Source organism: Dipodomys merriami, unplaced genomic scaffold (assembly GCF_024711535.1).
Source record: "Dipodomys merriami isolate MVZ:Mamm:240054 unplaced genomic scaffold, mDipMer1.0.p SCAF_8, whole genome shotgun sequence".
In the NCBI taxonomy this organism is placed as follows: domain Eukaryota; kingdom Metazoa; phylum Chordata; class Mammalia; order Rodentia; family Heteromyidae; genus Dipodomys; species Dipodomys merriami.
The window spans coordinates 23,414,543-23,442,496 of record NW_027206401.1 but is presented as its reverse complement, the minus strand read 5'-3'; the positions used below and the strand labels follow the sequence as shown (position 1 = coordinate 23,442,496).

The window sequence follows — 27,954 nt, the reverse complement described above, 5'->3', positions numbered from 1 at the left end:
AACCTAAGGGTAATTTTAAGAGTGTGCACACACACAAAGCAAGCAAAAAGAAATCAGAGGGAAGACGTGAAACACAAAGACAGTAAGATAAATGAATAATTAATGTGATACCACGTAATGTTTATAAAAATTTAGATCTTAATTGAAAATGTCACAAAAACAGACATCTTACACAAATACAAATTTTTTGCAAGAAAAATTAAGGGCCAAGCAATGCTACAGAGTTTTTCCAGGCAAAAAATTTAAATTTTCAACAAGAACAAAACCCTCAGCACACAGACAGCATATATCTTTCTAAAATGGATTTCACAATAATTCTTATATTTTGCGTTATTTTTGTATGTATAGTACAAAACAAATCACCTCATTTTTTCTTAGTGACTGAAAAGATACATTCATAGAAACAGTGCCTTAAATAAATAGTAAATAGAAGAAACAAAAAAAGCCTGAGCCAATATTGGTGACTAAAATATACAAACTTTAGCTGGGTGCCAGTGGCTTAGGCCTGTAATCACGCTACTCAGAAGGCTGAGGTCTGGAGGATTGAAGTCTGATACTAAACCAGACAGAAAAGTCTGTGAGACTACATGTCTAACCAACCAGTAAAACACAAGATGGGAGGCATGGCACAATTGGTAGAGCACCAGCTCTGATGATAGAAGCCAAATGAGAACATGAGGCCCTGAGTTCAAGCCCTAGTACTGGCATAGAAAAAAAAATCCACAAACTTGCTGATTTGTCATTCCCTTTCTCATATGGTTGGCTCAGTAAGCTAACTTTTCAAAACAACTGTAAGTCTAGTCCAACAAAGAATTGTCCAAATATAAGTTGACTCTCTCAAGAATGCAAATATGAGGTCCACAAAGTTCTGTTTGTACACCTAAGAAACACTTCTAGCAGTGATGTTCAAGGCCCGGAGAACCCATCTCTCCATCTTGTAACAAGACTTGTGAGGCTAGCTTTCACCAGACAAAAGGTCAGTTTGTTCCTCTTCCATGCTATCAGTGTCTTGAGATTTAGACCTACATTGGAGGAAAAAAACAATAGGGGAATCTCAGTATTATTTATCTTAAAAACAAAGAAACACTCACAGTACCTACATCTCCATCTGAACATGTTCTTGGGTGTGGGGGGGGGGGGGGCAGCAGGTACTGGTCTTGAGGCTTGAACTAGAGGCCTGAGCATTGTCCCTGAGCTTTTTTGCTCAAGGTTAGTGCTCTACCACTTGAGCCACAGCTCAAGTGCTTTTGGTGCTTAATTGGAGATCAAGGTCTCACAGACTTTCCTGTCCAAGTTGGCTTTGAACCATGATCCTCAGATCTCAGTCTCCTGAGGAATTAGGATTACAGGCATGAGCCACAGGGGCCCGCTCCAAATATGCTCCTAATGTCCACCAAGTGATAAGCCTCAGGGTACCCAGAAATCTGCTGACTAAAAGAATGAATCTAAGACAGTATTTATTTCCCATCTCCATAAATTGGCTTTTATGGGGAGGGAAAAAAAAAAAAAAAAGACCTGAGGTTAAGCATACCTTTTCTTTCTGAAGTACTCCAGAAGATAAAATAAGCCCATCACTAGTCCCTTTAACATAATAAAAGGTAAAGTTAATTTAAATCCTTTAAATTAAGTTTCCTCAAATCACAAAGAAATGGACAAAAAAAGAGGGAAAAAGATGGTTACTTACACTTATGAGAGACCACAGGCCTTGTATAGCTGCTGCCCACTCAAAACCAATTTTCTCATACAGAAATCCACCAAGCATTGGTCCCATAAAAGCACTAACAATGGAAAGAAGAATGAATGAATATTAAATAGTGCACAAAAATACTTTATGTAAGGTGCATGATACATTAGGCATGCATCTTCCTTTTACTAGATATATAAATTCCGAAGAAAAAGGCCAGTTCTTGGACAAAGCATGGCTATAAGAAAATAATTCTAGGGCTGGGGGTGTAGCTCAATGGCAGAATATAGTGTGTGAGGTCCTGAGGCCCTGTGTTTGATCCTCAGTACCACAAAAAGAGAAGGGAGAGAAAAGAAAGAAAATTCTACCAAAATGCTGTTTTTAAATTTATTTAAACAATTTTTGAAAGGTTGGCACTTATGTAAAAAAAAAAAAAAAGCTTTTATAAGTATGACATGTTCAAAAGAATCTTTACTCCTTCTCCTTACAGTATTTGCATCTAATATGAATCCATTCAATACATCTTTATTCACTATCTGTGATGCTGCTATGATACAGTTATCTCTTTGGCATAGTAGAAGCTAAAAATTAAGTAAATACATCACTAAACGAATACTTTTTTTTTTTTTTTGGTCAGTTGTGGGGCTTGAACTCTGGGCCTGGGTGCTGTCCCTCAGCTCTTCAGCTCAAGCTAGCAATCTACCACTTGAGCCACAGCGCCACTTCCAGCTTTTTCTGTTTATGTGGTGCTGAGGAAGTAAACCCAGGGCCTCATGCATAGGAAGCAAGCGTTCTACTAAAGAGCTACCTTCCCAGTCCAAAGAATACATTTTTTGAAATAGGTGATATGCTAAAGGAATTTCACAAATATCATTCAACTGAAACAGAGTGGGACCACTCTGATTTGGTATTCAGTCTGCTGGTAGACTAGGATTCTAAGGCAGAAGATGTGGATTGGGACTCAAGCTCTCCCCAGTGTAAACTGTTAGTCTTTGAGAAACTCATGTGACCTCTTGGTGTCTAAATATTTTCATCCGTAAAATAAAGACAGTATTTTCTGTCTTTCAGGTCTGAGTAAATTCAATGACTACTCACCCAACTGACCACATGGCACCAAAGAGACCTGAAACGAGTCCCAGTGTACTTAATCCTTCTTCAAATCCATTCTCACTGCAAAGAGAGACATGAGTATATGAAGTAAGTCAGACCCAGGAGACAAAGGACCCATGTTTTCCTTTATATGTGGAAACTAAATTTAGCTTACATACAAACTCGTGAGTAAATACATTGGGTGGTATGCAAGTGTATATAACTGTATTAACGGAAATACCATAGATTCAAGTGAGATCTCAAATAATGTAATTCCTTAGAAAGCCAAAATTAAATTCAGCAAAATAAAATACAAGGAAGTGGTGAAAGGACCCTCCCCATCCATGCCAGGGGACCCCACGGAGGCAGGCAGGCACAGGAGGAAGATGATTACAAGGTTTATTAGAGGTACCATATTTCCCCCAGAGAGAGAGCACATGGCAGCCTCCACTATAGGTAGCAGCAGGGTCTGGAAATTAGGAAGTGAGATGGATGGGAGTTCAGGTGGGTCTGGGTGGAGAGAGGGAGGGGCAGCTGTAAGGTAGGAAATCCAGGGCAGGGAAGAGCTCAAGTCTCAATGGAGCTGAGGACCACAGGTGGGCATAATGCTTACAAGTGGCTACTCAAAAGGGGTGGAGTGGGGTCAAGAGGAAAAGGGTAAACAAATGAAGAAGGAAAGAAAGGAAACATGCAGACAAGAATCCGACTATATCCTACCAATTTAGGAAGAGTGAGGAAAGGGATGGGGAGGGGAGGGGTGGTGCGAATGTTGAAAGGGGTGACATTGATCAAGATGCACTGTATTCACAAACTGCTTTGTTAAATGGCAACTCCTTTATACGCACAACTACTTAAAGATGATAAATAATAAAAGTTCTTTTTTTTTTTTTGCTGGTCATGGGCCCTGAACTCTGGGCCTGGGCGCTGTCCCTCAGCTCTTCAGCTCAAGGCTAGCATTCTACCACTTGAGCACAGCGCTACTTCTGGCTTTTTCTGCTTATGTGGTGCTGAGGAATCGAACCCAGGGTCTCATGCATGCAAGGCAAGCGCTCTACCACTGAGCCACCTTCCCAGCCCCAAGTTCATTGATTTTCAACAAAAGGGAAAACCTGCATGGGATTAAGATAAACCAGGAATAACCTGGAAACCAACAACAAGAATATTCGGTCTCTAACATAAAAGAGCAAATCGAGGAACATATGCTTAGTATACACAACATTTTAAGACCAACAAGTAAAATAATATATATCCATGTAACTTGGAGGAATTGCCATAATTTTTCTGAAGATAATTTTATCACATATATGGTACAATATAAAGAATTATAACCCCTTTGTATTACATTCTTATAAATCACAATCATCTAAGAGATTCCCAAATGAGTCAAGCAGAACAATGGGTGGCTTTAAGGAAACACAGAGGGAGTTCTGTGTGATATGTGTAGACTGGACCCAGCACTATCATTTTACTTGGTATTTTTCATTGAAAGGCCTGTCCTATCCAGGACCAATGGCCAAGTACCTGTGCTCCTATATGGATCTCCTATGATAAAAGAGGGACAGTGCCAAAGACTTTCCATTTGTTTGGCCTTGCAAAATGATGTATACTCTGAAGTATAAACTGAGCCAATCATCTATGACTAATCCTTTTTTTTTAAACCTATTTGTGTGTTAATAGAATTTATATCTTAACATTTTAAGACTAGGAGATCATGAAGATTTACTATTGGGGAAGGTACTCAACATCAGACAAAACCAAGAGATTTGAGGAAGCTAGCCACGAGGCAGCTGTTCAAGCAATGGGAGTCACTTACTATGCACAACTGAGGATCTCTGGGAAAGTTGGAATTATGCTCATTCCAGCGGAGATGCCAATTATAACTAATACCAGCACCAGCAGCCACAGCTGACTATAAGAGAGTTTTATAAAAAACAAAACATTAGCATTTTAAGATACACCATCTTAAAGGTGAAGAGGATAAGATCTCAGAGAAGTTAGTTTTATTTTTGTTTGATTATGATGGCATGGGACTTGAATGCAGGACCTGTACACTATTCTTGAGCTTTATTGCACAAGGCTAAGTTCTACCACTTGAGCCACAGCTCCACTTCTAGCTTGTTAATGGATAATTAGAGATAAGAGTCTCATGGACTTTCCTGGCTTTGAACTGTGATCCTCAACTCTCTGCATCCTGAGTAGCGAGGATTACAGGTTTGAGCACTGGTGCCTGGCTCAGAGAAGTTAGTTTAACAGATTATGTAACTAGTTTTATTGTCATTCCTATCCAGTTCTATTGCCATTAAGCCTGATCATCTATTAGCTCCTTGTATTTGTGAAGAAAAAAATCAGCTCATCTATCTGATAATATCTTTGGATAAAGTAGCAAGCATCTTGGGCCAACAACCTTACTATACAAAATTCTCTCCAAATTCTATTCATTTAGAATCATGTAGCCTTGAAACTCACCAACTAAACAATAATAAAGGAAGGGGTAAAAGAAGAGATGAAACTATTATTTGTTCTATTTTGAGCATGACAACAGGAACTTCATATATTATCTCATTTAATACTTGTGATATAAATCTTATTTTGACTCTTTATTATAAAATTATATAGAATTTAAATGTCATTGTCTAGGAATAAACCTGTATTGAAACATAGCCACACTCATTCCTGTAAGTATTATGTATTCCTGTAAGTATTATGTATGGCTGCTTTCACATTACAGGTGCTCTTTTTTTGCAGATAATAAGACAAGGCTCCTAGAAGTTTACTGATTTGCCCAAGTTCACACCATAGTAAGTGACATAATCAAAACTCAAATCCAACTCTGAAAGACTGAGATCTCTCTTCCCATGATAACACATCTTCTCCAAAAAGTATCTTAAAAGATCTAACAAGCTTGCTTTATTTCAGAAAAAAAAAAATTAACAAGCTTTAATGAGAAACTATTAGATGCTACAAACATACCAAATGTGGTCCCAGACTCAAGAAGTGAGTGAAAATAGAAAAAGATATATTCTAAGGTTGGGAATGTGGCTTAAACGTAAAGAACCCTTGAGGCTCTGTATTCAAGTCCCAGTACTAAACAAGAAAAAGTAATCATTGTTATTTATATATGTGCACTTATGCATACACACATACATACATATATATTCTAAAAACTATAAAGCAAAAGTAGAAACAAATGCTATTTTAAAATAAGCACTAACAAGTATTGGGTTGAAACAGAAGACTTAGCATTTTTTGCATTTGATAAAGATTTAGCAGTCTTGTTTGTTTGACCCAAATGTCTAGGAATATAAAGTACTATCAGACTAGCAAATAACTCAATAGAGACCTAAATAAAAAGAATTATTTAACTATTAAGGCTTAAATTACTAAGTCATATCAGTAGAATACTCTTTTTGAAATAATTATTAGTGTCATTTGGTCAAAACCCTGAAAGAGAAAAATTACCTTTTAATGTGAAAAATTGGGACAGGTCCTAAGAGAATGTAACACCCTGCTGTGATTAAATTGCCAAACACCAGAAGCCATTTCCTTTGATTCTGGTAAAGAAAAAGAGCCCAGAGAAATGCTTAGAGAAGGACCGTCTAGAAGCAAACATACTTAAAAACCATTAGAGAACGCAAATCATGATACTCAAAACTACCAATGCCTTGAAAAAAGAAAAGAAATTTTACATTTAAGAAAAAATAGATGTTAACTCAAAAGGAAGGACAATATACCACAAGGTAAAGGATGAGCAAAGGACATAGATTCCTTAGGAGGGTGTGTGTTATAGAATTTTACACATTGTGAACTATTCAAAATATCTAAGAGTTTCCTAAACAGTCACCATACAGAAGCCATCAACTAGTCAAAATAGGTAAGAAAAGTCACATTAATAGCTAGGCACCCATGGCTCATACCTATAACCCTAGGAGGCTGAGATCCTATCATCAGATCCTATCATCAGGAGGCTGAGATCCCAGGATTGCAGTTCAAAGTCAGCCAGAGAAGGAAAGTCTGGGAGACTCATATCTAATTAAATTAGAAGTGAAGCTGTGGCTCAAGTGATTGAATGCTAGCTTGGAGTAAAAAAGCTCCAGGACAGTGCACAGGCCCTGAGTTCAAGCCCTAGGACACAGACACAGAGACACACACAAAGACACACACACAGAATTGCCTTGTTTTGAAAAGCCCTTAATATAGACAGAATGGGAATATTCCCCTCAAATTCCTATATTAAATCCTAATTATGGTATCTGGAGGCAGGCTTTAAGACGGTGATTTGGTCTTGAAGGTGGAGCTCTCTTACAAAGAATCTTCAGAGAGTTCTCTTGTCCCTTCTTCCAAAAAGGAGACACTAGAGACAGCCATCATCCACCCATCAAGCAAAAATTGGCCCTTGGCACAAAATCAGAGGGAAACGGGAAAATATACAACAGAGGGGCCCACCAGCTGCACTGGACATTAATGAAAATGAACTAAACAACTCAAGGACAGTGATGGGAAAGAGGATATGAGAGAGAAAGAGGTAACAGCATACACTAAACAAAAGGAAAGAAATGTACATATCACCTGATGTGGAAGAAATAGTTGTATTGTCAAAGCTCATATAATTCACAAACATTATAGACCATAATAATGAGAATTTGCCTTGTGAAGGTTAAAATGTGTTCGTGACTTTAACTAAGCATCACTATCTCACAACACTGTGAAATTTATGTAATCACTTAATCTCAATAAAATCATTTTAAAAAACTAAAAGAAAAGAGAGATTGAACAAACAAATGATGGTACAAATACAGAATACAATGAAATAAGATTCAGCAGTAAAAGCAAGAATGAGGACCAGGAAGCAGAGTTCAAGGTAGCCCAGGCAAACAAAATAGGAAACTTTGTCTCAAAACAAAAGACAAAACTAAAAATATAAAGAGCACGTTTCCATTTCAAAAAAATATTGGTTTCCTTTTATTACATAGGCGGATGGGATAAAGGGAATAAAGAAATGAATAGAAGAGTATCGCTGTTACATTGGTTCACCCTTTGTCCTTTGTCTCATTTTGTTGTTCCCCTTCCCTTCCCTAATTCAGATCAACATATATACAAAACACAGGGTACCAATATAAAATTCAATGACACTCACAAGACATGTTGGAAATGAACTTTATGAAAACTTGGGGGAAGGGAAAGTGGGAGAAAAACAAGGGAGGGGGCAACAATATTTGACAAGAAATGTCCTCACCACCTTATGTATGTAACTGTAACCCCTCTGTATATCACCTTGACAGTAAAATTAAATTTTAAAAAATGAAAAAAAACTTTTATTTTTTTAATTCCTCAGAGTATGATGTTTGTTATAGAAGTCTAACTAGCCAAAAACAGTGTCCAGTAAAATTATCCCTTATAAACTTCTATAAACTCAGTCTAAAAAAAAAATCACAGCAATATATTATCTGTTCTGTTGTGTAAGGCAGTAGCCTTCCTTCCTTCCTTCCTTCCTTCCTTCCTTCCTTCCTTCCTTCCTCCTCCCCCCTCCCTCCCTCTCTCTCTTTTTCATTCTCTTCCTTCCTTCCTTTCTTTCTTGGCTTTCTTTCTCTCTCTCTCTTTCTTTCTTTCTTTCTTGGCTTTCTTTCTCTCTTTCTTCCTTTCTCTTTCTTTTCCTCTTTCTTTCCTTCTCTATGAATTTATTTTTTCCAAGACAAGCCTCAAACTGGACATCTCATGCCTTAGCCTCCCAAGTGTTGGGATAACTGGTATATACCAACATGCCTGGCTCACAACTATGTTAATCCCAAATTGCAAACATTTTTTTAAGACATTAGTTTTTTTGCCATCTGGTTACCCAATAATTCCCACATGATGTAAGTGCTGAAATATATATGCAAGTCAAATGAAGAGAGAAAATACAAAAACTAAGCACTAATGTCATAGAAGAAGCCATAAAACTTTAAGATTTGGCTGGTCAGTTTTGTACAGTAAGCATTTAGAAGGAATAGGTTGGACTACATTAAAACAGAAGTGATTTTCTGCTAAGAAAATGGATAATCAATGTGCATTTACATGGCCGATGCTTAAAACTCCCACTTTGTAAATCAGAATTTTCCTAAAGCCAAATTTCTCAATTTAATTAAGTCCCATTATAATACTCCCTAGTATTCTTCCTAATTTTTACAGATTCATTTTCAGGATGAATCTGTGGCAGCACAGGAAGATTTTCTTCTTTTAAGAAATTGAAAAGAAAGTATAAACTAATCATTTTCTAACAGTCTCAGCTAAGAATCCTCTTTGTCCATATGAAGTAATTAAAAATGAATCTTCTCTGGGTGATGGCTGAGGTTGAAAACATTGGAGTCTCTCCATCAGTCCACCAGTTTTAACCTATGGACCTTTGGAGTGCTAAAGGGACCTTTAGAATGCAAGAGGAACCATTAGAAAACTGATCTAAGCACACAAAAAACAATTCAAGTAAACATCAAGTGTACATACTGGCATTTTATCACTTAGTATGCCAAGCAGCGGTGAAGAAATGGCATAGGCCAGTGCCAAACCCAGGAAGACCAATCCCACATATCCAGCTGGCAAATGAAACTGAAAAAGAAATCCTTCATTGAAGTTACATAGTTAAGGCATTTCTTATAATAAGCATGTACCTTCAACACATATTGTTACTACTCTTCTAAATACATGCAGCATTCCTATTCATTAGCTTTCTATAGCTGTGACCAATATGCCCTACAGAACAACTTATAAGGAGGAATTATTTTTTATGGTTTCAGTATGTCATGGCAGGAAGAGTGTGATAGAGCAAAGCTGTTCATGTCATGGTGGCCAGGAAAGGAGGGGAAGGAAAGAGGGAGAAGGAAAGACAACAGTAAGGAGTAAGGGAGAGAGAGAGAGAAGGTAGTGGGGAGGGGAGGGGAGGGAAGGAAAGGGAAGGGAAGGGAAGAATCATACCTGCCTGTGCTAACTGGCTTTCCATTTTTTTCCATTTTATTCCATCCAAAATGGTGCTTCTGACATTCAGAATACACATTGCCTTCAATACTTTCTCCACAGTTAATCCTTTCTGGAAAAACTCTCAGTCACACCTAGACTTCTGCTTAACTAATCCCTTTGGTACTTTTTAATCCAATCAAGTTCAAAATCAAAATTGGCCACTGCAGTATTCTTCCTAATTTTAACTTTACTTTGGTAAATGACCTATTTTTTCACCAGGGAGGAAAACAATGTCTAACTAGAGAGCAGAAGATAGACATGCTTTGTTTTGTAACATTTGATATCAAACATATAATGTAGGTCCTATGAATTATGTAGTGTTTCACAAGTTTAAAAAATTGCCTAGAAAGCTTATCAAGAGACAGTCTTTGATTTGAGTCCTAAGGTTTCTGACACAAGAACAATAGAGTTGTGAGGATGTGCATGTGTGCCAAGCTCATAATGATGCTGACAGTCCACAATCTGTACTTTGAGGCCCCTAGTATTAAAACAAAGGATAATAATATTAATTTGCTTGATATCAATGGAGTATTAATATTTAACCAGCTACCTTGGTGTGCAGTTCCCAATTTATCTCTTCTTCCTCAAAGCCATTCAAAGGTCTTTTCCCAAAGAAAGGCCCAAGGACAAGCAATTATGACTGCTTAATACAAAGCAGCCCTTTTTGACAAGCAAGCTTCTTACCTTCTCCAAGACAAAAAGAGACAGAATAGGGTCGAGGAAGCCCAGGCAAGAGCTGCAGGAGATGATGACAAAGGCTACAAGGCCAACCTTGGGGATAGTGACAAGTTTCCAGAAGGAGTGTTCGCTGGGATCAGACTCTAGGATTAAAATGAAAATAAATAAATAAATAAACCAGAGCAACTCTGCCCCAAAATGAATATCATCTCCATTTGCATCTCTTAAGATATTCAAATGTAAAGGCCACATTTTATTTTCTTCAAAAAAATATTCTTTCAGATACAAAAAGAACTAACTGGAATCCAAGTGTGAGTGGAAGAAGAGGTATTAGGGTTCAGGTTGTAACCCAGAAGGCTTTCTCTGGACAGGATAGAGAATTCAAGAATGTGATTTGATGCAGAGAAAAGCATCATTTATGATTTACTAAAGGAATAAGGTGTGTGTGCTCAAAGAGAAATATGAGTTTATTTTTTAAAAAAGAAAACAACGTTATTTTTTTTCTGTTGGCAAAGCAAATACTAGATTGAAAGGGGAGGCCATTGAATCCTATGCAAATTATTTCTAGCATTTAAGATGAGTTAGTATCAAGTCTCATTTCCTACAATTCCCCAAACATTTAATTCAACTTCTTCCCATACCAAGCATGGAGTATTCCTCCCAGCCTCCAGGCATATTGCACAACTCCTTTCATTTTTTCCTGCTTTTTTTCCCTTCAAGTTCTAGTCCATAAGACTTGACTCTAGGTCTGATTCATCCAAAAACTTAGATGTCCTATCTGGAGCAAGTGGCTTAGACCTGTAATGTTACCTATAAAAGAGGCTGAGATCTGAGGATCCTAGTTCAAAGCCAGCCTGGGAAGACAAATACATGACATTCTTATTTCCAATTAAATAGCATAAAGCTAATTGCTCCATGATGCTATAGACCCAGGAGGTGTCTAGGTAGATGGCAGTTGTAGTGCTTCTGCCCAGAGATCACCACAGATTTGCATTTGGACACTTATGGGCTTAACAGCATCAAACACAAGTTTTGGTTTGGATTTCTTTCTTTCTATCTTTTTTAAAGATATACAGTAGGTGAAAAACTGCATTGAAACTTTTCGGGTTTTTGTTTGTTTTGGCTTGGCATGGTTCAGTTGATAGAAATATAACCACATAGGACTTCAAGTTTAATAAGGATACAGAGAAATTTTAATTGATAACAAAAATGAAGATAACTACATGCCAAATTAATAAGTGGTGGAGGAGGTTGCAAAAGATACCAAGTGGGGAGGGGAAGCAAGATCTCCAGGAGTGACTTTGACTAGTGACCTAGTCAAAGAAGTTCTAAATAGCTCTGCTATTAAGTATTTAGTCTGTGTGAGCAAAGTCTTTCTCTCTTTTTTTTTTTAAGTCATTGGGCTTGAAATCAGGGCCTGAGTTTGTCCCTGAGCTCTTTTGCTCAAGGCTAACACTCAACCACATTGAGCCAGAGCTCCACTTCCAGTTTTTGAGGAGTTAATTGGAGATAAGAATCTCACAGGGGGTCTGGGAAGGTGGCTCAGTGGTAGAGTGCTTGCCTTGCATGCATGAGGCCCTGGATTCGATTCCTCAGCACCACATAAGCAAAAAGAAAAAAGCCGGAAGTGGCGCTGTGGCTCAAGTGGTAGAGCGCTAGCCTTGAGCTGAAGAGCTGAGGGACAGTGCCCAGGCGCTGAACTCTGGTTCAGGCCCTACGACCAGACCCAAAAAATAAAAATTTAAAAAAAAAAAAGAATCTCACAGGGACTTTTCTGCAGGGACTAGGTTTGAACCCCAGTCTTCAGATCTCAGCCTCCATAGTAGCTAGGATTACAGGTGTGAGCCATGGATGCCCAGCAGCAAAGTCTTTTATCTTGTATGATAAAGAGTCAGCAAGTTTTTCTCCTGCTTCTTGAGACTGAATTGGCATCTACTACTTAATTATCAGCCAAGCATCCGACTGAAGAAACACTGAAAAAAAAAAGACACGCACCACCATATGATTTAGTATGGAACTACTTCTCTGGCTCTTTAACCTTTTCCTTCAGTTTAGAAAACTGAACTAGAAGTTAGCTATCTAATTTTGTTCCACTGGTAACTTGATAAGAGCACAATGTCCAATATATGTCTAGGCAACCTTGAGGAGATGGCTGGGGATGGGAGAGATGGGGAGGATAATGAAAGGCATGACAATGACCAAGATGCATTGTATCCATAGACATCTTGAATTGAAACCCTTTTGTACAGCTAATTAAGGAGAATAATAACAATTTTAAAATAATAGTAATAATAGCCCTGACTGGTAAATTTCATCTGGATAGAAGGATTTACAAATAAGCTACAAGTACCTAATGAGGACACCGTGTTTTGTGCCTCCCTGAACATGTATACCTCTTTGAATCTACATATTCCTATCCCTCATGGATATGTAGAAGGAAAACATATGCATTTATATCTGAAAGAAAAACTGACACAGTTAACACAGTGTAGGTTGTCTCCCATGGAGTATAAAGCTTTGAAATCATAGTGGTTTTTGTTACTGCCTGATGTGGTCCTATATTTTTGCACCTGGTCTATGCCACAGGTATACTGAGAGACACTATGGGTCAGGAAAACTGGCCTTACACTCATATCTCACAGCCTTCTAGAAATATTGAGGCCATGTATGACCTATAGAAACTTCCTGTTCTAAATATGTGATTCAACTCAAGAGCTCTGGCATACAATAATTGGTTAGTTTCAAATGTTGGAAAGATTTTATGATATGAAGACATTCTTATAGGTAAATTACCTACATTTCTCAAGTTTCTGATACATTAAGGTTCTGGAAATAAATAAATTTGGACTTACCATAGTTGGGTACAATGCATATGTTGAGTGGTATCATCAACAGAACTATGCATCCCAGAAAAATGAAAGGTATACTATAGCCAAAGGACTGATACAAAAATCCACCTAAAGGAGGGCCTAGAATGAATCCTAGTCCAGAAAAAACCTCAAGACTTCCCTAAAATTGGAAAAACAAAATTGAGTTAATGTATTGTACTTGAAGAATTAACAGTTGACCATCTGGAAAAAAAAATCGTATTTCACAATCTGCATACATACACACAATCTGCACACAAAGATAGACCAAAAATTTAAATGCATATGTTTAAATAATAAAGATACTAGGAAAATAAAATATATGTGAGCATGGTGGAGATTTTCTACTTACATTACAAAACACAAAACATAAAAGAAATAACTGATAAATCCAGTAATATGAAAATATGCAAAACTATGCATGGCAAGCATATCAAAGAACAAATGAAAAATAAGAGAAAATATAACCAAAAAACGAATTTCCCAAAGACATTCAGATAGCCAGTAAGAAAAAAAAAAATGAAATGGGCTCCTGGGAAAATTATATAAACTGCTGACAAATGAAATACAAATAACTCTCCAAACAGGCAGCAGCTTGCCCTCACTCATTAAAAGAAAAGAAGAGATTAAATCTCAAGACATGAACTTTTGACTAAATACTTATCAACACAAATTTCTGCCAAGATCCAAAAATAGAAACTTTCTTATACATTGTTGATGGGTGAGAACTAGGGTCAATTTAGGAAACTATTAACATTGCAAATGAACCTATGCTCTTAGCCAGAACAGGAATAACCATCAAGGTGCAGCAGGGTTATCCTTGCAAGGGAAGGGAAGGGAAGGGGAGGGGAGAAAGAAAGAAGGAAAGAAGGAAAGAAGGAAAGAAAGAAAGAAAGAAAGAAAGAAAGAAAGAAAGAAAGAAAGAAAGAAAGAAAGAAAGAAAGAAAGAAAGAAAGAGAAAAAAGAAAGAAAGAAAGAGAGAGAGAGAGAAAGGGAAGGAGGGAGGGAGGAAGAAAGGAAGGAAGGAAGGAAGAAAAAGAGAGGAAGAAAGGAAGGAAGAAGGGAGGGAGGAAGGAAGGAAGGAGAGATAAAAGAACTATATAGAGAAGTGCATTTGATAGCTTAAAAAAATTCAAACTATGGTATTATATGAGTAAATCAAGGGAGTCTTTGGTACTAAGGTGAAAACAAATACACACAATAAAGGTAGCTTTTGGTCTGATATGCTAACCTGGGGTCCTACAGGGGGTGGATACAGGAACCTGAGAGGAAGCTACCAGGGTGAGAAAGGCAGATTCTCAGGGTGGGACAGGACATCTGGAATGTCACTAACACTAGGTTTACATCTAGACAATATGTAAGAACCTTTGTTAGTGTGATGCCAGCAGGCTCTGGATTTTTATGCCCAAATAAGATTGCATTCCTCCAACATTACTGAAACACTTACAGACTCCATACAGACCTCTAAACATCTGGGAAGAGTGGAGGAAGAGCTCTGGTATGAGCTAAGTATTCACAACCAGGCACTCTTTTCTGAAGTAGAGGACTATTTCAGGTAACTCAGTCAAGACCTAGATTACAGGGAGAGGGCTAAATACTACTCAAAAGATTTTACTAAAAGTAGTGAAGTAATAATTGGTTTGGAGCACATCTACCTGTGAAACAGCCCATTCAGTTTGAGAAACATCAGGAAGAGCATCTAACTACCATCAATGGCATAGTCTTGTTGCTAGAAATAGAAATAAATTAGGGTATAAGGAAACAAAAGCAGAAGTCAGTCAAGAAAAGTAGGTTCAGAAGAATGGAGTCCAGCTTTTGCTTAGAAGGTCAAGCAAATATTCTGACCTGGAGCAAAGGAAAATATATAAAGTACATACCAATACTGTAGCCAAGTTATTTGGAAAAGCCTTTGCCAGGATGGCATTTGATGCAGTTATTGCAGCACTAAAGCTTATTGCATCTACTATTCTCACGAGAAAACACATAGCAATAAATATGGGTCCATCTGGAAGTTGGTCCAAGACACTAAAAAAGAAAAGGACAATTCCCATATGTCAACCTGTGTGTGGTTTTCTTTTTCACTTTGATTATATTCATAGAAAAGAGTAGATTATTATGCATAATGGTTAAAAAGTCAATCTCTCTCTTAAGAATATGCTGGGGTTTCGGGTTGTTTGTTTGTTGGTCCTGGGCTTGAAACCAGGACCTGGGTGATCTCCCTGAGCTCTCTTTGATCAAGGCTAGCTCGCTCTACCACTGTGAGCCACAATGCCACTTCCCGTTTCTCTGGTAGTTAATTGAAGATAAGAGTTTCAAAGACTTTCCTGCCCTGGCTGACTTTAGACTGCAGGTCCTCAGATCTAAGATTACAGATGTGAGCCACTGGCTCCGGTTTGCTGCACAGGGTGTGTGTGTGGGGGGGGGAGGGGGGGGGAATTAAGACTTATTTTTTAACATTCAGCAGAAAATTGCCTTTATTGTTTAAAATTTGAGTCATATAAGGATTCAGGTGGACTGTTGCAACAATGAGAAGTACAAAATGTCATGTCAAAACCAGCTTTACAATGTCGGTGTGGGGGGGGGGGAGGGGGGTATGATTGGGTGGGGGGGAGGGGGGAGGCTGGGAAGGGAGGTGAAGGGTAAACAAAGGAGGAGGCTGCAATGCTTGGTAAGAAATGTATGCATTATCCCGCCCATGTAATTGTAACCCCTCTGTACAGTATGTTCTCAAATAAAATAAAATAAAATAAAATTTGAGTCATAATAACTCAAATTTTCTTTTTCTGCTGACAGAATTGGTTCCCTAGATAAAAATACTAAATAGGCCCTTATGGAATATAATCATCCATCAGTTGCCATAGGGAAATGGTTCCAACCCCCTTGGGTATCAAAAATAGGAGTACACTCAAATGCCTCATACAAAATGCATAGTCAGGTACCAGTAACTCACACATAAAGTCTAGCTACTCAGAAGACTGAGATCTGAAGATCTCGGTTTGAAGCCAGCCTGGCCAGGAAAGTCCATGAGCCTCTTCTGTCTTATTAACTACCCAAAGTCAGAAATGAAGCTGTGACTCAAGTGGTAGCCTTGAGGGAAAAAAGCTAAGGCATTGTCCTCAAGCCCTGAGTTCCAGCCTCTGTACCAGCATAAAAATTATTCTAAAATGGCTTACTATTTACATATAATCTATTACACATCCAGCTAAGTGCTTTAGACCATTGTTACTATTTGATTTATATTCATCATTCATTTACTTATTTTTTGCTGTGCTGAGGATGAAACACAAGGTCTCACTCATTGTGAACAAGCATTTTACTGCTAAGCCATACCTTCTGTCTCCCTTAAATCATCTCTAGATGATTCCTTACAATACCTAGTACAACATAAATGCTATGAAGATAGTTGTTATTGTCATGTTGGATTATTTAGTGATGACAAGAAAAAAAGTTCAGTACAGATGCATTTTGTTTTCAAATATTTCTATCAGCATTTGCTTCTAACAGGTGTAGAACCCAGAGATACTGAAGTTGAATTGAGTATGAAATCACTCTGGCAATACCTATACATGAGGGAAATCTTACTAGCAGGTTTAGCAGGTTTCTCTCATGATAGGTCTCAAGCCTTCAATAAAAACCAACCATCAAAAAAGGAAGAAAAAGAATGCAGAAAATAATCTCACCAAAAGAAGAAAAAAGCCGCCGAGCACCAGTGGCTCACACCTGTAATCCTAGCTACTCAGGAGAAATTCTAGCTACTCAGGAGAATGAGATCTGAGGATTGCAGTTCAAAGCCAGTCCGGGAAGAAAAGTCCATGAGACTCTTATCTCCAATAATCCACCAGAAAACTAGAAGTAGTGCTGTGGATCAAGTGGTAGAGGATTTGCCTTGAGCTGCAGAGCTGAAGGACAGCGCCTAGGCCCAGAGTTCAAGCCCCATGACCGACAAAAAAAAAAAAAAAGGAGGAGGAAGAAGAAGAAGAAGAAGGAGGAGGAGGAGGAGGAGGAGGAGGAGGAGGAGGAGGAGGAAGAGGAGGAGGAGGAAGAGGAGGAGGAGAAGAAGAAGAAGAAGAAGAAGAAGGAAGAAGAAGAAGGAAGAAGAAGAAGGAGAAGAAGAAGGAGAAGAAGAAGAGCTGGGCACTGGTGGGTAGCTACTCAGGAGGTTGAGATCTGAGGGTTATGGTTTGAAGCCAGCCTGGGCAGGAAAGTCTTGAGACTCTTATCTCCAATTAATCACAGAAAAATAAAAAAGCCAGAAGTGGTACCATGGCTTAAGTGGTAAAGTGCTAGTCTTGAACAAAAACAGCCCAAGGAAAGCCCCCAGGCCCAGGGTTCAAGATCCAAGACTAGGGAAAAAAAGAAGAAGAAGAAAAAAGAAAACCTACTTCATTCCACGCTTTACTTCAGTTTATCTTCTCATACTCTTATCTTTGTTCCCCAGGCACTTGTATGAGCTCTTTCCCATTATTAGTTACTTTGCTGCTAGTTTGAGGATTCTAAGCTTAATAATTTTCAGAGCTACTTTGCCTTTGGCATTCTTTCTTTTTTCCTGGAAATAGCCAAGGGAAAACAATTCTATTTCATGTTCAGAAATGAGCACTTAAGCCAGGCACTGGTGGCTCACACCTGTAATCCTAGCTACTCAGGAGACTGAGATCTGAGGATCATGGTTCAAAGCCAGCCCTGGCAGAAAAGTCCATGAGACACTTATCTCCAATAAACTGGAAGTGGCACTGTGGCTCCAGAGCTCGCCTTGAGCTGAAGAGCACAAGGACAGCGCCCAAGCTCAGAGTTCAGGCCCCATGACCAAAAGAAAAAAGAAAAAAAAGAAATGAGCACTTAAACTGACCTTGTCAATCAGAACATTTTTATTTATTTATTTAGTTAGTTAGTTAGTTATTTTTGCCAGTCTTGGGACTTTAACTCTGGGCCTGGATGCTGACCCTGAGCTTCTCTGTGCTCAAGGCTAGCACTCTACCACTTGAGTTACAGTGCCATTTCCGCCTTTTTTGGAGTAGTTTATTGGTGATAAGAGTCTCACAGACTTTCCTGCCCTGGCTGGCTTCCAAATGCAATCCTCAGATCTCAGCCTCCTGTGTAGCTAGTATTACATGCATGAGCCACTGGCACCTAGCTCAGAACATTTTTTTAAATTAGCATACATTAGTTATACATGGAGGAATTTCATTGGGACATTTCTACTTACGTGTACACTATATTCCGATCTCACTTCCTCCATTACTTTCCTTTTCTTCACTTCCCCACTTCCTAAAACTAATAAGATTCTTTTGTCTTGTCTATAGAGGCCTTGAGGCAAGAATGGGCTGGCAACAAAGATCAGGCAAGAACTCCTTTCAATGACTCTAATGGAGCTATTAGGAAAGCAGCACTCTCTTCCTGCTGGTGCTTTGATACCTTCTGGTCACCAAAAGAGAGAGCTTGCCCAAGAACATAGCACAAGAAGAAGAAATAGAACTAGGAAGCTGAAAAAGATTTGATAATTGTTTTAGCACTTGGATAATAGTGCTCAAACCATTTGGAAAGAAATTCATTATTTCATTAAGTCAACAAGTTTCTATAACTTCAGAAAACTAAGAAGTTAAGTTTCTATAACTCTCAGTCACAAGAGATAAAGTAGCCAGTTTTGTGTTCTATTGTGCTGTGTTGTATTGTGTTGTGTGGTGTTTTTATGTCAGGATCTTGTTATATAGCTTAGGCTGGCCTCCAACTCAAAATCCCCCTGCCTCAGCCTTTTGGGTGCTAGGATTACAGGTGCACATCACCACATTGGGCCTAGTGATAAGTTTAATAGTAAGGCTCTTTCCTTGATATATTATTGCCAGTCTTTCCATTCTCAAGGAAGGAGGAAGGAGTGTACGAGGCCAGCCTGGGCTACATGGGGAGACATTGCTCTCTATTCACTTATCTCTTCTCACCATTAGTCACAAACCATACATTCAGCAGACTGTAATATTAGCAGTGTTTAAAGAGACATGAACATCTATGACTGACGATAGATGATGAAAGTTACTCAAATTCCCAAACATGGGCTGGGAAGGTGGCTCAATGGTAGAGCGCTTGCCTTGTATGCCTGAGGCCCTGGGTTCGATTCCTCAGTACCACATAGGCAAAAAGAAAAAAGCTGGAAGTGGCACTGTATCTCAAGTGGTACAAGTGGTAGAGTGCTAGCCATGAGCTGAAGAGCTGAGGGACAGCGCCCAAGCCCAGAGTTCAGGCCCCACAAACGGACCCAAAAAAAAAAAGGCTCAACAAATTCCCAAACATATCAGAAAGTAACTTACCCAAAGAGAACTGTAACTGCTCCTGAGACAAATATTCCTGCTATGAACATAAATTTTGCTCCAATACATACAAGCTATAATAAATGTCAAAGAGTGGTAAGTGGATTGCTTCAACACATCTATATTTGCATAAACAAATCCTCAATTATAGAACTAAGGAAACATATATATAGTTAGTGTAATAATACACTAATTATTTGAAAGAATAGTATATATTAATTACAAATATGGAGAGAGTTTAAAAATTCTAAGGACTGGGGCTGTCAACAGGGGCATAATTTATAAAACTATAATGGTGGCTATTCCTTATCCATGGATAAAATTATGTAATTTTTAAAAATTAGAAAATGTATATAAACTTCAATACTTACATATTTTCCAAATATCAAAGATGCCAGCAAGTCAAATAAGGCATAAGACCCAAAGATCATACCGATCATAGTGTTGCTGGCTCCCTTCTTTTCAGCCTTTGAAAAATAAGAATGGAACAAATGTTAAAGAACATCAATAAAGGAAATAGAAATTGGAGAATTTCAAAGATTCTACAAATGTTAAAGAACATCAATAAAGGAAATAGAAATTGGAGAATTTCAAAGATTCTAATTTTAAAATAAGTGGAATAGGCCAGGAAGGGAAACTAAGATAGTAAAAATGCTAGTCTCTGACATGAAAATAATTTACTCACCATGATTATAAAGAATTGTTCCCACTGGGCACTACCTGTAATCCTAGCAACTCAGGAAGCTGAGATCTGAGGATCACAATTCAAAGCCAGCCTGGGCAGTAACATCCATGGGACTTTTATCTCCAATTAACCACCAGAAAACCGGAAGTGGTGCTGTGGCTCAAGTGCTAGAGCGCTCGCCTTGAGCTGAAAAGCTGAGGTACAGCACCCAGGCCCAGAGTTCAAGCCCCACACTGACAAAAAACAAACAAAAAAAAAAACATGGGCTACAAAGTGAGATGCAGTCTCTATAAAGGAAAGAGGAGAAGATAGAGGGGAAGAGAGGAGAGAAAAGGGGAAATTGGTGAAGAGAAAAAGGAGGGGGGAGAGGTAGAAGGGATGGGAAGGGAGAAGAATGGCAACAAAAACATCTGCCCCCCCCCAAAAAAAAACCCTGCAGGCATAGGAAATCCCTTAAACTGGTATGGAGATCATATCTAGCCCCATTCAGTCTAGTCACACTGAGCTCCAGCAGGGAGCTCTAAATTTCCTACAGATGGTGTAACAGTACCCCTAGATGCAGCAAGGTAGACTCATTGACAGAGGTAGTTCTCTGAAATCGTCAGGGACTGGACTTCTTCTCATGAAGCAAGGTAGTCTTTGTAAAAGAATGAATCAATACAGTCCAGTTAATGGTGTTACAAGCCCAGTACCAGCCCCTGGACAAAAGTAGTAGAGTCAAATCCTATAAAATTACTCAGAGGAATCCATGATTGGCTTCCAAAGTATCCAAGAAGAAATGGGGGCATAAAAGGCCTGACCAATAATTTACCTGGGACCTCATTTTATTCTGGAATTCAGCCTCTGACCTACTGCAGTCCTAAAGCCAGAAAATTCCACAGTGCAAACAGTCCTTGGAAAATTGCAGATGATGCTTACCTAAGATAAGCCGAATTGTCTGAGATTCTAGACAGCCCCCCACCTAGGAGTGGTGACCAATATCTAACCAGGAAGTCCTGCCTTTCTGCATGTACTCCCTTGCACCACCCTTGTGACTTTAACCAATAATTATAAAGTGCATCAACCCCTTGATCTGACCAATAATCCTTTCTAGATTCCTTCCCACCATTGGACATGCAAATCATGTTTTAGAGATGTTTTATGATTCTCCCGAAGTGTGTGTTGATTTGTCAAGGAATGATGTGAAGAGTGCAAAGCCCCAGCCTTCCCCAAAGAGTGTATAAAACTGCTGCAAACCCTAGGCCCAGGGCCTCTCAACTTCACCAGTTGCTTGCTGTGTGCGCAGAGGACTGAGCTAGCTCACAATAAATACCTCACTGCTGATTACATCGATCTTGGTCTCTGGTGGTCTTTTTCAAGCATTATAGTAGCAGTTATCCTAAATCTAATTCATTTGAAGTTCAAATGCTATAGTGGTGATACACAACTGAATTCATGTATAAAAATAGAGACAAGGTTGAAAACTTTCTTTAACCCACTGAAAATGCTGCATATTTTATAGGGCCTCTAGTTAGAGGAATTTTTTAAATGTTATTTGTTTTTTTTTACTAGCTATTTATTTTTAATATTTTATTGTTATTGCAGAGGTGAGGTACAGAGGGCTTACACTTACATGAGTCAGGTAATGAGTGCAATTCTTTCTGGACCTTGTCTCACCTTCCCTACATCTCTCAGTTTTTCCCTCCTGTCCTACCCACAATAACATCTAGTGAGTACTGCTGTTGTATTTGTTCACCCTTTCTTCCACCTTTTTTGTGTCCCATCTTATCCTCTCAAAGACTGACAAACAAGACAAAAGGAAAAGAAAACAAAAAACAGCAACAACAGCAACTAAAAAATGTCTCTTGTTTCCATTTGCTGGAGTTCATTCCATAAAATGATATTATTTTATATGATCCTATGCACATTAACTGTAAGAATTTAATGAGGCTAATTTTTCAAAGATAACTTGGCAACACTGCACACTATGAAGCTTGAAGTCTGACTTGTACAGATCTAGACTCCCAGTCAGCAGCCATTGACAAAGCATCTTCCACAATCAGGCATCATGCCAGCAGGCTATAGTTAGAGGAGTCTACCTTAGATTCATCCTTCCACCTGAGCTTTGAATAATTTTATTCATTCATACAGAAATGCAGCATGCACGGGCAGGCACACACATGCATGCACGCATATACACACATCCATTACAATCCATATTCTACTAGCCATAATTACATTTGAAATGTAATTATGGCTAGTAGAATATGGATTGTAATTTTCTGTCTTCAAATTTAAGAACACATGTTCTCCATCCCTTCTCATGCAAGATACTATAATCATCTAATATTTAACCTTTTTCAAGGATGCTCTTTTCATTTCAGACTACAGAACATTTTACCATAGAAAAACACATGTTTTTTGTTTTTTGTTTGTGGGGCTTGAACTCTGGGTCTGGATGCTGTCCCTCAGCTCTTCAGCTCAAGACTAGCATTCTACCACTTGAGCCATAGTGCCACTTCCAGTTTTCTGGTGGCTTACTGGAGATAAGAGTCTCATAGACTTTGCTGCCCAGGCTGGCTTTGAACCTCTATCCTCAGATCTCAGCCTCCTGAGTTGCTAGGATTACAGGAGTGAGCCACCAGCACCCGGCTTAACACATGTTTTTTGTTTTGTTCTTTTTTGATCTCAGTATATAGCCCAAATTGGCCTAGAATGTGCCAGGTAGCCCAGGCTGGCCTTGAACTCTTGATCCTACTGTCTTGGCCTCCCCTAGCTGTGAACTTACTGTTCTAAGGTAAATATTAGGAAAGGCCCCTTTCCTAGGAAGACCTTCATAAGTGGCTGCCTAAGCCCTTAGTGGTGGGTGAGGTCACAGAGGCAGACATACTGCACTGCAGTAACTGCTTAAAAACTGAACCTGTAATTCTATAGATTTCAAAAACAGCCATTCCTTTTTTACCACATGAGGTAATGGTGTAAACAAGAATAATGTCATTATTAAGACACTTTCATGACAGCCTAGCAAAAGATTATGCTGTATGTAGACCAAACTTAACAGAAAACAAACATTAATGGTGCTCAGTCTCAGATGAGCTGTGAAATACCTTCATAACTGCTTAATCCTACTTCAGTTCTTTTCTATCATACTTCATTGGGATATAAGTATATAACTACATATATATGTATATATAAATTTGTTTTTCTCCAAGGCTTGTGGCTTTTATCTCTGACCTTGTTAATCTCATTTATCTCTGGAAGGAGGACCTTCCTCCTTCCAGTGGGATCATGCTCCAAAAAGACTGAGCAAAGAGTTCAAGGTCTTGCTGGGCTTCCACAATCAGTTTAAATAATCATGCCTAGACAAATCTCTATAGCAACCCAAAAAACACAGGATTCAGAGAACTTCTGGGTAGCTACCCATGTTTTCTGGAGGAGGGTGCATCCTGGATGCAGCCGGTGTACTGTATCAACAGAGGGAATGGAAGTACTGTGCTTGTGTCCCTTACCTAATGCATCCCCTCATCTGTAGCCTTCACAATAAACTGGTACGCAGAAGTGTTTCCCTGAGTTCTGTGGCTACTCAAGCAAATTCTCAACATTAAGGATGGGATTGTGGAAGCAGAAGTAAAGCAACCTGAGGTATATGACTGGCAAATGAAAAATAGAGGAGGGAGTGGACCGTGTTGGGAACAGAGCCCTCAATTTGTAAAAATCTGATGCTATCACCAAGTAGAGAATGTCAGAACTGACTAGGATTAGTGGATACCCAGATGGTGTCTGCTCCTGTGGAGTTGTACTACTTGTTTATTTTTAGAGGCTACCAAAGTGACCTGTGTTGAGTGTGTAGTAAGAGACAGTAGGTCTGAGTTGGGTTTTCCTTCTATAATCTCCGAAGCCATCAATAGTTTTTCCACAAAACCCAAATCAAGTGTCTGTAATGATCTCCCAGTGACTAAGTTTCTTGACAAGCACTCAAGTGCTCTCATGTGCTAGCTGCAGCTTGCCTCTCGGGGCCTCAGCAAAGCTCATTCCACCCTAGGTTTAGGCCACATGGGAGCTGTCTGCTGTCCCCCAGCTGTTCTCTTTACTCTTCCCCTGACCATACCTGGAGGGTTCTTGCTTTTGCTTTTCACTATAGAAACCAGCATTTCTCAAGCCACACCTTACATTTATCCTTTGGAGCCCCATTCAGCATCACACCATTTAACTGCTGCTCTGTTCCAGGTCTCCTCCCTTCCTCGTGTCTCTTAAGCTTTCTCATGAATTTCATAACTTCGGGACAACCTCTTAAATTGTTGTGATTATTGTTACAGGATCTCCAAGTCATCTGAAGCCTTTCTTTTTCTTCTTATTCCACACTTTTCATGAACGGGCACAAGATGGACATTTTTCTGACCTTCTTTTGCCCTACCACATCCCATGACTAGCACACTTCACAAAAGGAACTTCTTAAGCCTCTAGGGAATAGGACTGGGCTGGGAAGTCCCTTTACTTCTGAGATGGTTTCTTCATTGCATCATGACAGAATTCATATATTCTACCCTCCTTGATGGGGTTTCTGGAAGGACCAAATTGGTTAAATGGGTGGGAATGGGCAAATGAATGAGAACTGCATGGAAAACAGTGTGTGCTCTGTGAGTAAGGAGCCACATTTTCTTCTAGCAGAAAAGCTACTTTATCTTTATTTTGTAGCCCGTGGAGGATTACATGTTAGAAGACTGAGAAGTTGCCAGCTCATCATGAGCCCAAAGCTTTGGCTTAAAGCACAAAACAAAATACACTGACATATTGTTGACACTTGCCCCATGCCTCTTTACCCTGTTATATTATGCCCCAGTTAGTCCATATTCCATGCAACTCTGTTGGGGATATTCTATTTGTGCCTGTACCTATTGTTCCATCTAAAAGGCTACCATTAGATTTAACTAGGCAATATGAATGAGAACTCTTCCTTCATGCAAATATCGCTTCTTTGAGTGAGGAAGAGAATTTACTAGGTTACAATTTCCTAATTCCAAGATATAAGCAAACCAAAACACTTCTTCAGCAGCATTTAAATCTAAAGTATTCAATGTGCCTCCTTTTCCTAATTGCAGTCTCCACGTTTAATCATATTATATGATAAACAAAGTCATGTACACAAAGTCAATTATACTTTAGGTGAATTATTACCTAAGAAAATGTTCTTTCTGTTTTGCTTTACCCACTAAATCTCCAGTACTACATGAAACATTCTGTTAACTGAAATTCTATATATGACCGATTTTGTAAGCAGACCTTGAAATAGAACATTCTAATTTATAAGAATATAAAAAGGTTTTACCTCCTTGGGAAAAAAGGGTCCTAGGATTGAATAGGCCATCATGGAGCCTAAGTTCATGGAAGCTGCTGATATCAGTACAAAGATCTGTTCTCTGGAAAGCCGCCTGGGTGATTCGCTTTCTTCAGTGCCATCACCTTGAATAAAAATGCAATGTGATTACAGGGGTGTAATTTAGACTGAGGATGAAAATACACATGGTCATTTCTTGCAGAGATGAAGCATCCTACAGACATGGATTGAACTAAGAGCTATTCTAAATATAGCACGCTGGGTGCAAGTGGGTCAAGCTTGCAATACTAGCAACTCAGGAGGCTGAGATCTGAGGCCTGCAGTTCAAAGCCAGCCCGGGCAGGAAAGTCCATGACTCTTATCTCTAATTAACCACCAGAAAAACAGAAGTGGCTCCAAGTGGTAGAGCATTAGCCTTGAGCAAAAAAAGCTCAGAGACAGGGCCCAGGCCCTGAGTTCAAGCCTCATATAGTACATAAAAAAGAAGGAAGGAAGGAAGGAAGGAAGGAAGGAAGGAAGGAAGGAAGGAAGGAAGGAAGGAAGGACAGAGAGAGGAAGAGAGAGAGAGAAAGAAAGAAAGAAAGAAAGAAAGAAAGAAAGAAAGAAAGAAAGAAAGAAAGAAAGAAAGAAAGATAGAAAGAAAGAAAGAAAGAAAGAAAAAGAAAGTGAGCACATAACCAAAGGAATGGGAAACCACTCTGGAACCTCAATGTGATGTAAAAAGGTATCATTTTCATCTGTATACCCTTTTCCTATGAGAACTTCAATGCAGGAATTATGAAAGCATCAACTAGGTCTGTTTTGCCTTTACCATTAGGCCTATCTCCCTGGTCACTGATAAACTTCTTCAAGGCTGCCAGCAAGCAGGGTGATCTCCAAAGAGACTGCTGAAATGTAACACCTCTGATTTCTCAGACTATTGATTGGCTTCATGTATTACCCAGGCTCACTCATGTTTAAAGCATGCAGCGTTAGCTATGTACTAGGAATTCTAGGTTCAGTGAAGTATAAGTAGGAAAAAACAAACTAAATCATTCAACTGATGAATTTAACACAATAGTCTGATCTGCAGAGAGGAGCCCCGCGTATCGCTATATCAGTCATTTCTTTTATACTGCTTACTATTTTTTTTACATTAATTCATTCAACATTTGTTCACAGGGCTGGCCTGACATTTTTTTTTAATCCCCAATCAATTACTCTGATTCAAACATCTAAGCAAGCACAAGCCTTATTTTTTTTTTTAATCAAATGGTTCTGAGGGGGAAAACAATGTATTTGTTTTGCTTTATTTTTTTCCAGAGGTTGCTATCACAATCCAGAAAAACCCCAAAATCAGTGCTCGATGAGGAAGTTAAAAGAAAAAAATAAACCTTGGTACAAATGTTGGGAGTCGGAGAAGGGAAAGGAGAGGAAGTTGGAAAGGAGGGCGGGAGTGAACGCTAGACAGCTGCTGTTTCCTGCCCCCCGCCCCCAGTCTAAAGGCACACCTAAGTTAAATGCATCCGAACTACGGAGCTGAGCTGCCCTAGGTGGGCAACCCCACACTCGACCCCTGGCCCAGACCCCGAGACCTAGCGAACCTCACGGGGAATCACAGCGAGCTGGAAAAAGAAAAACTGACTACGCTAACGCCACAGTCAAAGACACAGGCCCGACGCCCGCGCGGCGCGCTCGGTCACCTCCGCTCCCGCCAGGAGTCGGGGAACCCGCGGCGTCGTCCGTGCGCGGGGCATCCAGTCCCGGGCCCGGGCCTCGGCCTGTGGGGGGCCCGGGATTCAGCGTGCAAGGCTCGTCGACCAGGGCCGCGGCCCCGCCTGGCATCGGGCTGGCATCCTGCATTGCCGGCTGGCAGTGAGCGGCCAGCTCTGCAAAACCTTCAGAAGCAGGAGTGAGCGAGGGGGCGGGGCGAGGGCGGGGCCGGAGAGGACGGGGCGGGGCCGGAGAGGACGGGGCGGGGCTAGGCTATTCCCCTCCTATCCCCCCTTTTTTTTAAGGGTCTCAGTGTAAGGTGTCTATTCACGTGTACAATGCATCTTGATCAGTGTCACCCCTTCCATCTCTCTCCCCCTCTTGTCCATCTATCCCATCTTTGTCTGTCTCCTTTCCCTGTTCCAGTTTCCTGTACCTACATTTGCTACTAACTCACGGCCTCAACTGCTGTAATTTTTGCGGTGCCTTTTCACGCCCCATGTAAAGAAGCCAGACCTCCTCTACTTTAATGACAAAAGAAAAAAAGAAATAGAAAAGGAGGCTTATACTTTATCTTTTACATGTCTTTTATTTCATTGGTTTTGCATATTATATTTCACATGTGTAAATGAGATTGTATTTGTGGGTTTTTTATTGTG

At 39.5% G+C, this 27,954-nt stretch overlaps 1 protein-coding gene across 1 annotated transcript; it reads right to left on the bottom strand.

Annotated features, from left to right (window-relative positions):
* Positions 1-122: 122 nt before the first annotated feature.
* On the bottom strand, positions 123-27,446 carry Slc18b1 (solute carrier family 18 member B1). Its single transcript, XM_070010903.1, has 14 exons — positions 27,286-27,446; positions 25,595-25,728; positions 19,976-20,071; positions 19,605-19,678; positions 15,183-15,330; positions 13,291-13,447; positions 10,445-10,581; positions 9,251-9,352; positions 6,233-6,324; positions 4,587-4,682; positions 2,780-2,854; positions 1,685-1,778; positions 1,532-1,581; positions 123-1,022 (listed from the first exon to the last, which is right to left on the bottom strand). The coding sequence occupies exons 1-14, from the start codon at positions 27,443-27,445 to the stop codon at positions 956-958; spliced, it is 1,482 nt and encodes a 493-aa protein (XP_069867004.1). The 5' UTR covers position 27,446; the 3' UTR covers positions 123-955.
* Between the last annotated feature and the right edge of the window lie 508 nt (positions 27,447-27,954).